Source organism: Lactuca virosa, chromosome 9 (assembly GCF_052849685.1).
Source record: "Lactuca virosa cultivar CGN04683 chromosome 9, Lactuca_virosa_CGN04683_v6, whole genome shotgun sequence".
Taxonomy (NCBI): domain Eukaryota; kingdom Viridiplantae; phylum Streptophyta; class Magnoliopsida; order Asterales; family Asteraceae; genus Lactuca; species Lactuca virosa.
The window spans coordinates 122,010,185-122,021,989 of NC_136434.1; the positions used below are offsets into that span (position 1 = coordinate 122,010,185).

At 31.6% G+C, this 11,805-nt stretch overlaps 1 protein-coding gene across 1 annotated transcript; it reads left to right on the forward strand.

Annotated features, from left to right (window-relative positions):
• The first annotated feature begins 1,378 nt into the window (after positions 1-1,378).
• On the forward strand, positions 1,379-2,789 carry LOC145139743 (uncharacterized). The gene is made up of 4 exons (XM_079073459.1): positions 1,379-1,523; positions 1,641-1,911; positions 2,055-2,584; positions 2,638-2,789. The coding sequence occupies exons 1-4, from the start codon at positions 1,379-1,381 to the stop codon at positions 2,787-2,789; spliced, it is 1,098 nt and encodes a 365-aa protein (XP_078929585.1).
• The last annotated feature ends 9,016 nt before the right edge of the window (positions 2,790-11,805 follow it).

An 11,805-nucleotide genomic window follows, 5' to 3' on the forward strand; every position in this document is an offset into this window, starting at 1 on the left:
GATATTTTTCCAAATCTTGTTGGTATGGTACTCACTTGGATTTGGTCCGACCATGCTCCTATTGTGTTAAAGAACGAACATGTTGATTACGGCCCTATTCCCTTTAACTCTTTAATTCATGGTTTGGGATTGAAGGTTTTGAACAAATGGTGTTGGATGCTTGGAGATGGAATGATAAGTTCAAAAATACAAACAAGTTCATTGTATTCAAGAATAAATTGAAACATGTCAAAGATAGATTAAAGGAGTGACATAAAATTGTGGTTGCTCAAAACTCAGGGAAAAGGAAAAGCTTATTTATGAGATTGGATGATAATGATACTACTCTAGATGGTAGTATCCGTGATGATGACTTTGTCAAAGCGTGAATAGATATTTTGAAGTCTTTGTCGGATTTGGACAAATCACAAGGTAGGTATGCTGCTCAAAAGGTAAAAATAAAGTGGAGCATTAATGGTGATGAAAACTCAAATTTTTTCCATTCCATGCTAAAACAGAAAAAAAGGGAAATTGGTGATTAACGACTTATTGGTCGATGGGGTATGTATGTCAGATCCGAGCGAAGTTAAAGACCATTTTTTACCTTTTTAAAGAAACGTTTTATGGGTTTTCGGGTGCTACTTTTGATCATCCTAGCTCTCGCATTCCATCTCAATCCTCGTCTTAAAGATATTCTCTTGTATCTCAATTTTATGTTGAAGAAACTAAGGAGGTTGTTTGGTCGTGTGGAAGTGACTAGGCTCCGGGTCCTGATGGGTTTTCTTTTCGGTTCATTAAAAAGTTTTGGGATGTTCTAAAGATGGATATATTTAGTTTCGTGGAGGAGTTTTTTAATAAAAAAGATATACCTAACAGTTGTAATTTTTCTTTTATTACGTTGATTCCTAAGATTGATAGTCCTTCCTCTATTAAATATTATAGACCAATTAATCTTATTGGGGTGCAGTACAAGATTATAGTTAAGCTATTAGCTAATATATTGGCGGGTGTGATTGATACTCTTGTGAGTCCGGTTCAGTTGACTTTTGTTAAAGGAAGATAAATTCTAGATGGCCCTTTCATGGTTAATGAAATTATCAAGTGGTACAAAAAGAAGAAGAAGAAGAAAAAAGAAGAAGAAGAAGAAGAAGAAGAAGAAGAAGAAAGCTTTGATTTTCAAAGTGGACTATGACAAGACGTTTGACTCAGTTTCTTAGGAATATTTGTTGAAATGCATGGAGTTTATTAGTTTTCACAATAAATGGATAAGGTGGGTTGAAGTTTGTTTGGTTTCTTCTCGTGCTTCAATTCTCGTTAATGGTAGCCTTACTAAGGAGTTTTTCTCAAACAAGGTCTTAGACATGGGGATCCCTTATCCCCATTTTTATTTATTATTTTCATGGAGGGTCTGCACATAGCTTTGGACGACGCTGTGTATCATGGTATCTTTAGAGGTTTGGAGGTGGGAGATTCTGAGTTTAAGATTTCTCATCTTTTCTATGATGATGATGATGATGCTCTTTTCTTGGGAGAATGGGATAGAGGTAATATTGAGAATTTGATTATTATTCTTAATTGTTTTTTCTTGATATCGGGGCTACAAATAAATCTTCAAAAATCAAACCTATATAGGATTGGTGTTGATTTTCGTAATATTGAAGATATGGTTATTGGTACTAGTTGTCCGACTGCTTCTATACCATTCTCGTATTTAGGTCTTCCTGTGGGTTTAAATATAGGACGTGTGGACAGTTGGAAACCGGTGGTTCAACATTTTGAGAAGCGATTGGCAAACTGGAAAGTTAATCTTCTTTCTTCAGGAGGGATGCTAACTTTAATCTGGCCCGTTCTTGGCAGTTTGGGTATTTATTTCTTTTCGGTTTTTAAGGTGTCGAAGGCTGTGATTGACATCCTTGAGAGATTAAGGGCTCGGTTTTTCTGGGGTGCTAAATACAATGATTGAAAGATTGTTTGGGTCAAGTGGGACAAGGTACTTAACTATAAAGAAAAAGGTGGTCTTGGAATTAGAAGTCTAAAAGATTTTAATATGCTTTGTTACTTAAGTGGAGATGTAGATTTCACATTGACTCGAACTCGGTGTGGGCGAAAATTATTAGAAGTATTAACGGGTTTAATGGTGGTGAAGGCCTTTTGGTTAATAAACCAAATGGGTTGAGTTTATACATTCCTTTGGTCAAGCTTTATCGTGTGATGCATGATAGGAACATTGTTCCTCTTTCTTTCATAAGGAAGTGTATTGGAAATAGTATGGGTACTAATTTTTGGGATGATAATTGGTTGGAAGATGGCCTTCTTATGGATAGATTCACTCGTGTTTATGTTAGGGAATCTAATAAGAACTGCATGGTTAGTGATATATTTTTGCATGGTGCTTGGGTGTGGGATTGGAATGGGCCGTTTCGTGAAGGGGGTGTTATTGTTGCACAATTCTTGGCTCTTTTGAGCTCTCTTTCTCAAGTGCAATTTACGGATAAGGAGGATAAATGGGAGTGGGAGTTAGAACAGTATGGTGTTTTGTGGTTAATATCACGAGACGTCATATTGATAGCATCTTGCTATAAGATGGTGGAGGTCCTGCTCGTTGGTATCGTTTAGTTCCTATTAAGTTCAAAGTTTTATTATGGGATATGTTGTTAGATAGAATTCCTACTTGGATGAATTTGATGGAGAAGAATGTTGACATGTTGTCGGTGCTTTGCCCTTCTTGTGATTCACAGGTGGAAGATTCTAATCATGTGGCTGTTCATTGTGACGTGGCCATGGAAGTCTGGAGAAGAATTTTCAAGTAGCTTGATTTACCATTTTTGTTTTTTTAACAATGTTAGGGATTTATGCTTGTAGGTGGATTCGACGAACTTAAACCAGTCTAAGAAGAAGGCATTAGAAGTCATTATGATCACCTCAATTTGGATGATATGGATGTTCCAAAATGGTGTTGTGTTTCAAAACATCAAACCGAAGAGAAGCACCATTTTTTATAACATTGTTTTGCATTCTTTTGTTTGATTTTATAATAGAAGTAGCAGTAAGAGCATCATTTGGACGTTGTGGTTACAAAACCCGATCCTCCAATTTGTAATTGTCTTCCCTAGGTCCTTGTTAGTTGGTTTTTCTTTATAAAATTCAGCCGTTCAAAAAAATATATGAACAAAAACTATATATCTCCTTTGTGAATAAAATATATTTTTTAACAATATACTCGGTTTAACCGATAAATCAAATAAATAACCCAACCCAAAACAACTCAAAATCCATTCAACCGAACTTTATTCGATTTAGTTATATAATTAATTTAAAATTATTAAAACAAAAGGAAAATGACTTGCCAGGGTAATCACCTTTTCGTTTTGTTCATATTTAGACAACTTTTTTTTCTTGTACACATTGGACCATTTAACTTGTTAAATGTGTTCACATATTACAATTGTCACCGACTATCTCATGTAACAATGGTCAAATATGTACAAAAATTAAAAATTTCCTAAATATGAACAAGTCGAAAAGTTAATTACATTGATAAGTCACCATTTTCCCCACTTTTAATAGAAATTTTATTTTTATATTTGTTTATATTATTTTTCCAAATGTTATTTTTAAAGCATCCATAAGGATTGATTATTTATCTCATTTATAATCTTTTGATTTGACAAATCATTTTTCTACTAATTTATTTTATAGCAAAAACTTACTATCATAGATATTAATTAATCAGTAACCAATTCTAAAATTTTCTTTTTAATTAATAAATATATTTTTATTTTTGTGAAGTATTTTATATAGTCTCTTATATATATTTTTTTTTCTTTTGTTTTTTAAGCCTATGCAATATTTTTAAAGTAAAAAGTATCTAACAATAAAATTAAATAAATTAAACATATAGTAATAAGTATGTAAGGTCTTTTAAAAAATAAAAAATAAAATATTATGTAGCAAGTAAGAAACAAAAATAATATAATGTAAATGTTTAAAATTATTACAACTTTTTTTATAGTTTTTAGTTAGAAGTGTATAAAGTTTTTAATTTTTTTAATACAACGTTTTAAACTTGAATTTAACAAAAGTATTTTAAAAATTTATAAAAAGTATTAAATTGTTATACAAAATTTATGAAACGTTTTAAAAATGTTGTTAAAGAGAGTTTAGAAAGATTTGTTATATAAAACCTATAAAATATTTTTTTTACACATTTGACCATTTAACGTGTTTAATTTGTTAATATATTACCATTATCATCTTTTATCTCAAATAAAAATGATAACATTTAACAAGTTAAATAATTAAATATTAAAAAAAAAAAAACCAATAAAACGAGAATACAGTTAACCTCATTTTCCTTAAAATAAATTAACCTAAGGAATAAGTGACCGGATAACTATCCTAACCTGAAAAAGGGTCGTTTCTTATTTTCTCCGTTCGGTTTTGTTTATCACATCTATGGGCCTTTCATTCCAAAGCCCATTAGCGAACTCATTGTTAAAGTGTACTTTAATCCTTTTTTTTCTTTAAAAAACGAAGAAGGCGATGGCGATTTTGTCAACTTTTTATAATTTGTAAATAATTACTATAAAGTTTCTTTTAAAAACTAAGAAATCGATGACGATCTATAAATGAATGCTGATTTTGTTAACTTTTTATAATTTCTAAATAATATTTAAATTAATGAAATAATATATCTATATTTTCTTTATCAATACTAATATTGGTAGAAATTTTTGAAGAGTTTAATGTTAAAGGGTCAAATAAACTTTTAGGGCACGTTTGGTGCAGAAAAAGAAAATTACAGCAGATGATGAAAATGCGGAAAAAGAGAATTAAGCCGAAGAAAATGGATTGATTATGCTGTTTGGTATAATAGATAATTTATCAGAAAAATGTTCTTGAGAATCATTTTTTTTTGGTTACTTTAAACAATGAAAATGGTAACGAGCTTTTTTTACAATGATTATTTCTTTTCAAACAATATTTTTTTATAATAATGTTATTACGATGTACATCTTAATTTATCAAATTATGCATTTTTTGTGCTTATAATTTTTAATTTAACAATTAGACTTTACCAAGTTATATTTATAAATGTCAAACACATCTTATACAAGTATCTTGTATTTAAAAACATATTTCTAATATATTAATCATTGAAACAACTTAATAGAACCAATTTTGAATCACTAGGAAAGATAATCATCTTATAGACACTTTAAATTTATTCAATTAAATAAGTAAGGACTGCGACGACAAATCATTGTCGTAGGAATGAAAAAATTAAAGGTAGAGATTTGATTTTATTTATCCTCAATATCTTGCGAGACGATACGACGTTTTAGTAATTAAGTATGAGATATTGATAATTTCCGACAAAAATTAAAAGGTTTGGGGGTTAAAATGGAAAAGGAAAAAACAAAAACAAAAAAAACAAGAAAAAAACCCAATTTCCTTCGTCATGACAATCGCCCTTCTCCCTTTTTTTCTCTCTTTGTCACTTGTCCATTGAGTGGTGAGCTTTTTTTTCCATCCACCGTTTTTTTGTCATAACTTTTTTTTTCTTTGAAAAAAAATCTAAAAAAACAAAGTTCTTAAAATTTAATTATTTACAAAATGAGCGCAAGCATGAAAATTTGAAAAAAATATCTTTTTTTATAAAAAAATCTCAAAAAAAATCTTCAAAACATCATGAAAATTTAAGGAATGCTTCTACTCATTATACTAGTAACTTTATAAAAAGAATTTTTCAAAAATAAGTTTTTGAAGTATTTATTTTTAATTTTCAGAAATATTAGTTTTTAAAAAAATATTGAACATAATATGATCCAAAATGTGATGATTCAAAATATTTATAATTAAAAAAAAAACTTTGATTCAATTTTTTTATTATCCTTAATTTTTTATGATCTAAAAGTATTTAGATTCTATTATTTTAGAAGACTTAATTATATCTTTTATGATTTAAAATTAAGTTATTCAAAATATATAATGATCCACAATTTTTTTTAAACAAAAACTTTATTTAATCGAATATACTATTCATCCAAAATAATATGATTCAAAAATGATTTGATCCAAAATACTATGATTCAAAATATTTGGATCCAAAAATCATATGATTCAAAAATAGTATGAATGTAAAATATTATGATCATTAATATTTTTATTATTTAAAACTTTTATAATTGTTAAAAATTAAAAACGCGAACTGATATTTAGTTTAAAAATTAATAAAAATAAAAACAAAAATAAACATAAACATAAGAATCTTCAAGTATGTAATAAAGAATTTAAAAAATAAAAAAATAAAAAAAAAGTTTTAAAATTTTTTTAGAGAAAACAAAAAATAAATAAAAAAAACGAAAAACCGAGTATATATATGTTAAAAAAAATAATTTTTTTTTAAAAAAAGAAAAAATTTTAAAAAAATGAAAAAATGAAAATAAAAAAAAAAAAACCACTTAAATGACGTTTCATGGACGTTCGTCGTACGTAATTAAATCATCGAGTTCGTATTAATTCTTATGGACGTGGGTCGCATGTGAACGCGTGACGCCCAAGTATTGAGTTTGACGTTTGTGCCCTTGACAAAATGGGTGGTGGAGAATTGTCCTGGCAGAATCGGGCCCTGTATACTTATTTTTATATGAATATATGTATTCGTATATTAATGTGATATGTTTTGTCGACCTGGTACGCTGGAATGCCTAAGTGGCAGATTCAAAATGAATGACCTAGATTCATTCCCTCCTTTTCTCCTCTTTATATATATATATATATATATATATATATATATATATATATATATATATATATATATATATATAACATGAATGTACAAACATTGTGTCCTCGTATGTTTAAACACGTTGTCACTTTTGTCATGACTAAACTCACACTCTTCTGTTGTACGGAAGATTTAAGGAGGTCTCTCCGATTCAGAATAAGGTTGGCTTGTTAGGGTGTCAAACCCAACAAATGATAGGGGTACAATGTACTCCAAAAGAACACTGTTGTATTGCATTAAAAGGATAGTACAAGATAAGCAGGGTCGATCCACAGTGACACAGGGCTAAAACTTATACCTTTTTCGTTAGATATTTGAGTCCCTAAAAGTTTTTTAAAAAAATAAATAAAATAAAATAAAAAGGTAGGGGGGGGATGATTTTATATGCAATGAATTCAAGTAGAAAGATTAAAGAAACAAGTAAACAACTAACTAATTGAGATAGATTCAGATTTTAATAAAGACTCCAACTTCAAGTATGACATTTGGCAATGAGATTCCAAAATAACATGATTTCTACTCAATTCTATCTAAGTTGGTACTCGAAAGTATTAACAAGATCTAACACTTCCCATTCACCAAGTTGTCAAATTCAAAACAAGCTCTTTGAAAATAACCTAACCTTCTACTTTAAGTCTAAACAAGCTCTTAGATAGAAATCAAAAGGTTGTAATAATATTTATGTGAATGTTCCCAACAACACCCAACAATGCTCACAAGCTCGGGAGCGTAAGAGTGTGTGAATAAGATTTACACTAAATTCATTCAATAGAAATCAGGTTAGTGCTTGTTACCTAGTCAACAATTACAAATTTTGCAATTAGATAACTTGAATGACCTAACCCTAATTCAAATGACCAATAAGAATTACAATTAGAATTAAATATTTAATTGAAACAAAATCAAATTCACTAGATAAAAATTGGAAGCAAACATCAAATCACATGATTGAAATCACAACTAAAAAGTCAAGGCATGAAGTTGGAGAAACTAGGGTTCTAGCCACTCATAACTAGAAAAAGATCACAAGTCTATAAAATGAAATTAAAGTTCTTACAAAATGAAATCAAATGTTCCCAAGTGTTAATCAACCCCAGAGTTCTCCAGAAAATCGGCCAAAGTGCTCCCAAATTCGATAGATAGAAAAATGAAGTCAATAGCCTCTTTTTAGGAAATATGAGAAACGACCACTAAACCCATGTCCATGTTTCCATGGCCCACAAAAATTCACATTGTAGAAAACACGGACCGTGGAAACTCACGAAGTTGGATGCTCAATTTGGACGAGTCTTCAAAGTACGTTGCTGAAACATGTACATTTCCACGACCCGTGGAAATTCAAGGCTAAAATTTCCATGGCCGTGGAACTCTTTGACTGTGGGATTTCCTTAATTTTCTGCAACTTTTTCCTCCGTGATCCGAAAGTCGTGGAATCTTGTCCACACCTTCTAGTTATCTCCCTATGTGAGATCCCACCTCCAAAAGTCCCTGAAACATCATATAATTATGCGAGTGAAATAATATCATGAAATATCCCGAAAACATGTAAAATGCATGGAGTTAAGCCTAATTGCAATGCAATGGTGTGGAATAAAGGTGCAAAATAGGTGCATAAAATGCTCCTAACACAACTTTTAAAAGCATTAGTGTTTTCCACCCTTACTGCCTTCTTGCATTTTGAGTAGAATTACCGAAAGAGTTTGATAGGACGATGTGTGTAGTTAAAAGTATTAAAACAAAATCTCATTTTAAAATAAGTAAAATGTGAGTCTTATGTTATCCATGAAAAATACATATTGTCGTATATTCTGTTGGCGTTGCGTGTGTGGTTAATCGGTACGTCGGTGTGAGGACATAGTCGTAATATGATATGATGATAACAATTCTCAAGCATTACTTGATCTAGATATCATCGTATCTTTGCATGGCTGATTCACCATTTGGCTAATCCAGTCATGTATGCTAAATGAGCATAGAAGAAACTAACATGATATCGATATAGTCAATAAATCTCGACAAATATAGGAATTTCATCGAGATTGAAATTGGAAAAAGTTTGTCTATGTAAATAACTTCATTGTGTAATTTTGGCTAATCCACTTTGCATCTTGAAGTGAAATATGGATCCTAGCTCATCATCAAACTTCTCACTGCTCCAACTCCTATCATGGGATAAGCTTATTGGTCCGAACTATCTTGGTTGTATTTTTTCTCTAAGGATCGCCCTTATATATGAAAAGAAGGAATATGTTCTGGATGAGTATCTACCCGATGAGCCTTTTGAAGATTCTACAATTAAAGAGTTTGCTAATTACCACAGACATCGTAATCACTCAACTGAGGTTACGTGTCTCATGTTGGAGACCATAGTTCCCGAGCTCCAAAATAGCTTTGAGAACCTTGTGGGTATGACAAGCAACTCAAGGAAATGTTCCAAGATCAAGCTAGACATGAGAGATTCGAAGTTGTGAAGTCTCTTCTAAGTTGAAATATTTAATAGGGTGGTTCTGTAAGTATCCATAAGTTGACAATGAACAGGTACGTTGAAAGACTTGAGCGACTAGGGTTTCTATTTCCTCAAGAGTTGGCCGTTGACATAGTGCATAAATCATTAAGCAGTTGATATCAACAATTCATTTTAAATTATAATATGAACAATAAGGAAAAGTCCTTATTTGAACTACATGTCATGTTAAAGACTATCGAAGGTAGTATGGCTAAACCTCGTAGCACCAGCTCAACCACCCCCGTTCTGGCCATTAGGGAAGGTGGTGTCAAAAGGAAGAAGACCTCTCGACCTAAAGAAAAGGGAAATGGAAAATTTGGAGAGTTAAACCCAAACCCTAAGAAGGTTGATTCTGACATAGCACCGGTAAGTGACCCTAAGGAGGCCATCTTCTTCTAATGCCAAGAAAAATGACATTGGAAACGTAGATGCCCAAAGTACCTGGAGGATACCAAGAAGAATAACACAAAGGCATTGACACTTTAGGTATGTATATGATTAAACTCTATCAATATTCAACTTCAAATTCTTGGGGTACTTAACACATGATGTGGCGTTCACATTTGTTCAGATGTGCAGGGTCTAAAGCGAAGTAGGAAGCTAAGGTATCTCAAGCTTGACTTGATCATTGGAAACAAGAGTAAGTTTGATGTTAGTAGGATTTCAAATTATGAGTTTGTTTTGTCTTCTGGTTTTTCAATTAGTTTAACATATTGTTGTTTCATGCGTTGTATTATGACGGTTTCATTTTTGGATTTGATAATAACACTGGTAGCATTTTGGTTTTCAACAATAATAATCTTTATTTTAAAGCAAATTTGTGCAATGGAATTTATGAAAATGTTATAGATTTGAGGAAAAATGATAGCTTAATCTTAAATGTTGATTCATCGAAATATAGTTTTGATAAATCATGTCTATGGCATTGTCAATTTGGCCATATAAACAAAAGCACATCCCTAAGCTCCAGTAGGAGGGGATCTTAGAATCATTTAACTTAGAGTTGGATGATGTATGCGAATCTAGATTACTTTGAAAGATGAAAAAATCACCATTCACAAGTGACTGTGAAAGAGGTAAAGATCTATTGGACCTCATTCACATAGATGTGTATGGACCGTTGAGATTTTCCACATGACATGGTGAAAAATATTGCGTCACATTTATTGATGATTTCAGTAGATATGGATACGTTTATTTGATTACACATAAGTCTAAAACCTTCATGGTGTTCAAGACATTCAAACGGGAAGTAGAGAATCATTTGGGCAAGAAAATCAATATTCGTTGATATGTTTGAGGCGAAGAGCATTTTAGTGATGAATTCTACGATCATTTTAGAAACTATGGAATAATTCGCACCTTGCTCCACCAAGACCACCACAACACAATGGTGTGTCTGCAAGGAGAAATCAAACTTTGCTAGACGTGGTTCAATCTATGATGACCCATGATACATTTCTAATAAGCTTCTGGGTTATGCCTTAGAAACTACCATTTTGTATTCTAAACCTCGTTCCAACTAAAAAGGTATCTAAGACACCCTTTGAAATATGTAAAGGGACTCGTCCCTCTCTTGAATGAATCAAGGTCTGGGGTTGTGAGCTTTTCATTCACTGCAGAGTGTTCGAAAAACTTGAACCCAGATCCAAAAAATGTCACTTCATTGGTTATCCTAAAGATTCGTTTGAATACTTGTTTTACAAGCCTAATAAGAACAAAGTATTTGTTGCTTGAACGACAGTCTTTTGAAACAGGGAGCTAATATCTCAAGGAACTAGTGGGGTCCAGATTGACCTCGATGAGATTCCAGGGTCAACCACTGAAAAACCTGAAGTTGGCACTAGCCCTCAACAAGAGGTAAAAGAATCTGTTGAGGAATCTAACAGCCTTCCACCTCCACCTCATAGATATGATATATAACACCATCCACCGTAGTTCTATGGCTTCCATATTACTGAGGATGTGACAATCTGCTAGCAGATAATGATCAATACGACTATCAAGAAGTCATGGAGATCGCAGAGGCTACAAAATGTAAAGAGGCAATGGAAAGCGGAATTCAATCCATGCACGATAACCAAGTTTCAAATTTGGTTAATCCTACGTCTAACCTTAAAAATTTGGGTGTAAAAGGTTATACACATACTCAAGGAATTGACTATCAGGAAACTTTCTCGCCAGTAGCAATAATCAAATGGATTAGGATACTACTTTCCATACCAAGTTTTCATGACTATAAAATATGGAAAATGGATGTAAAGACCACTTTCCTTAATGGAAAACTAACTGGAGATGTGTATATGACACAACAATAGAATTTTGTACAACCCAGGTATGTAAATTGAGTGTACAAGCTTGATAGGTCCATTTATTGACTCAAACAAGCATCTCGTAGATGGAACATTTGTTTCAATGAGAAGATCAAAGAGTTTGGTTTCTTAAGAAATGAATATGAACAATGTGTATATGTTAGAACTAGTGGGAGCGTTGTAGTCTTCCTTTTTTTATAGGTCGATGACAAATAACT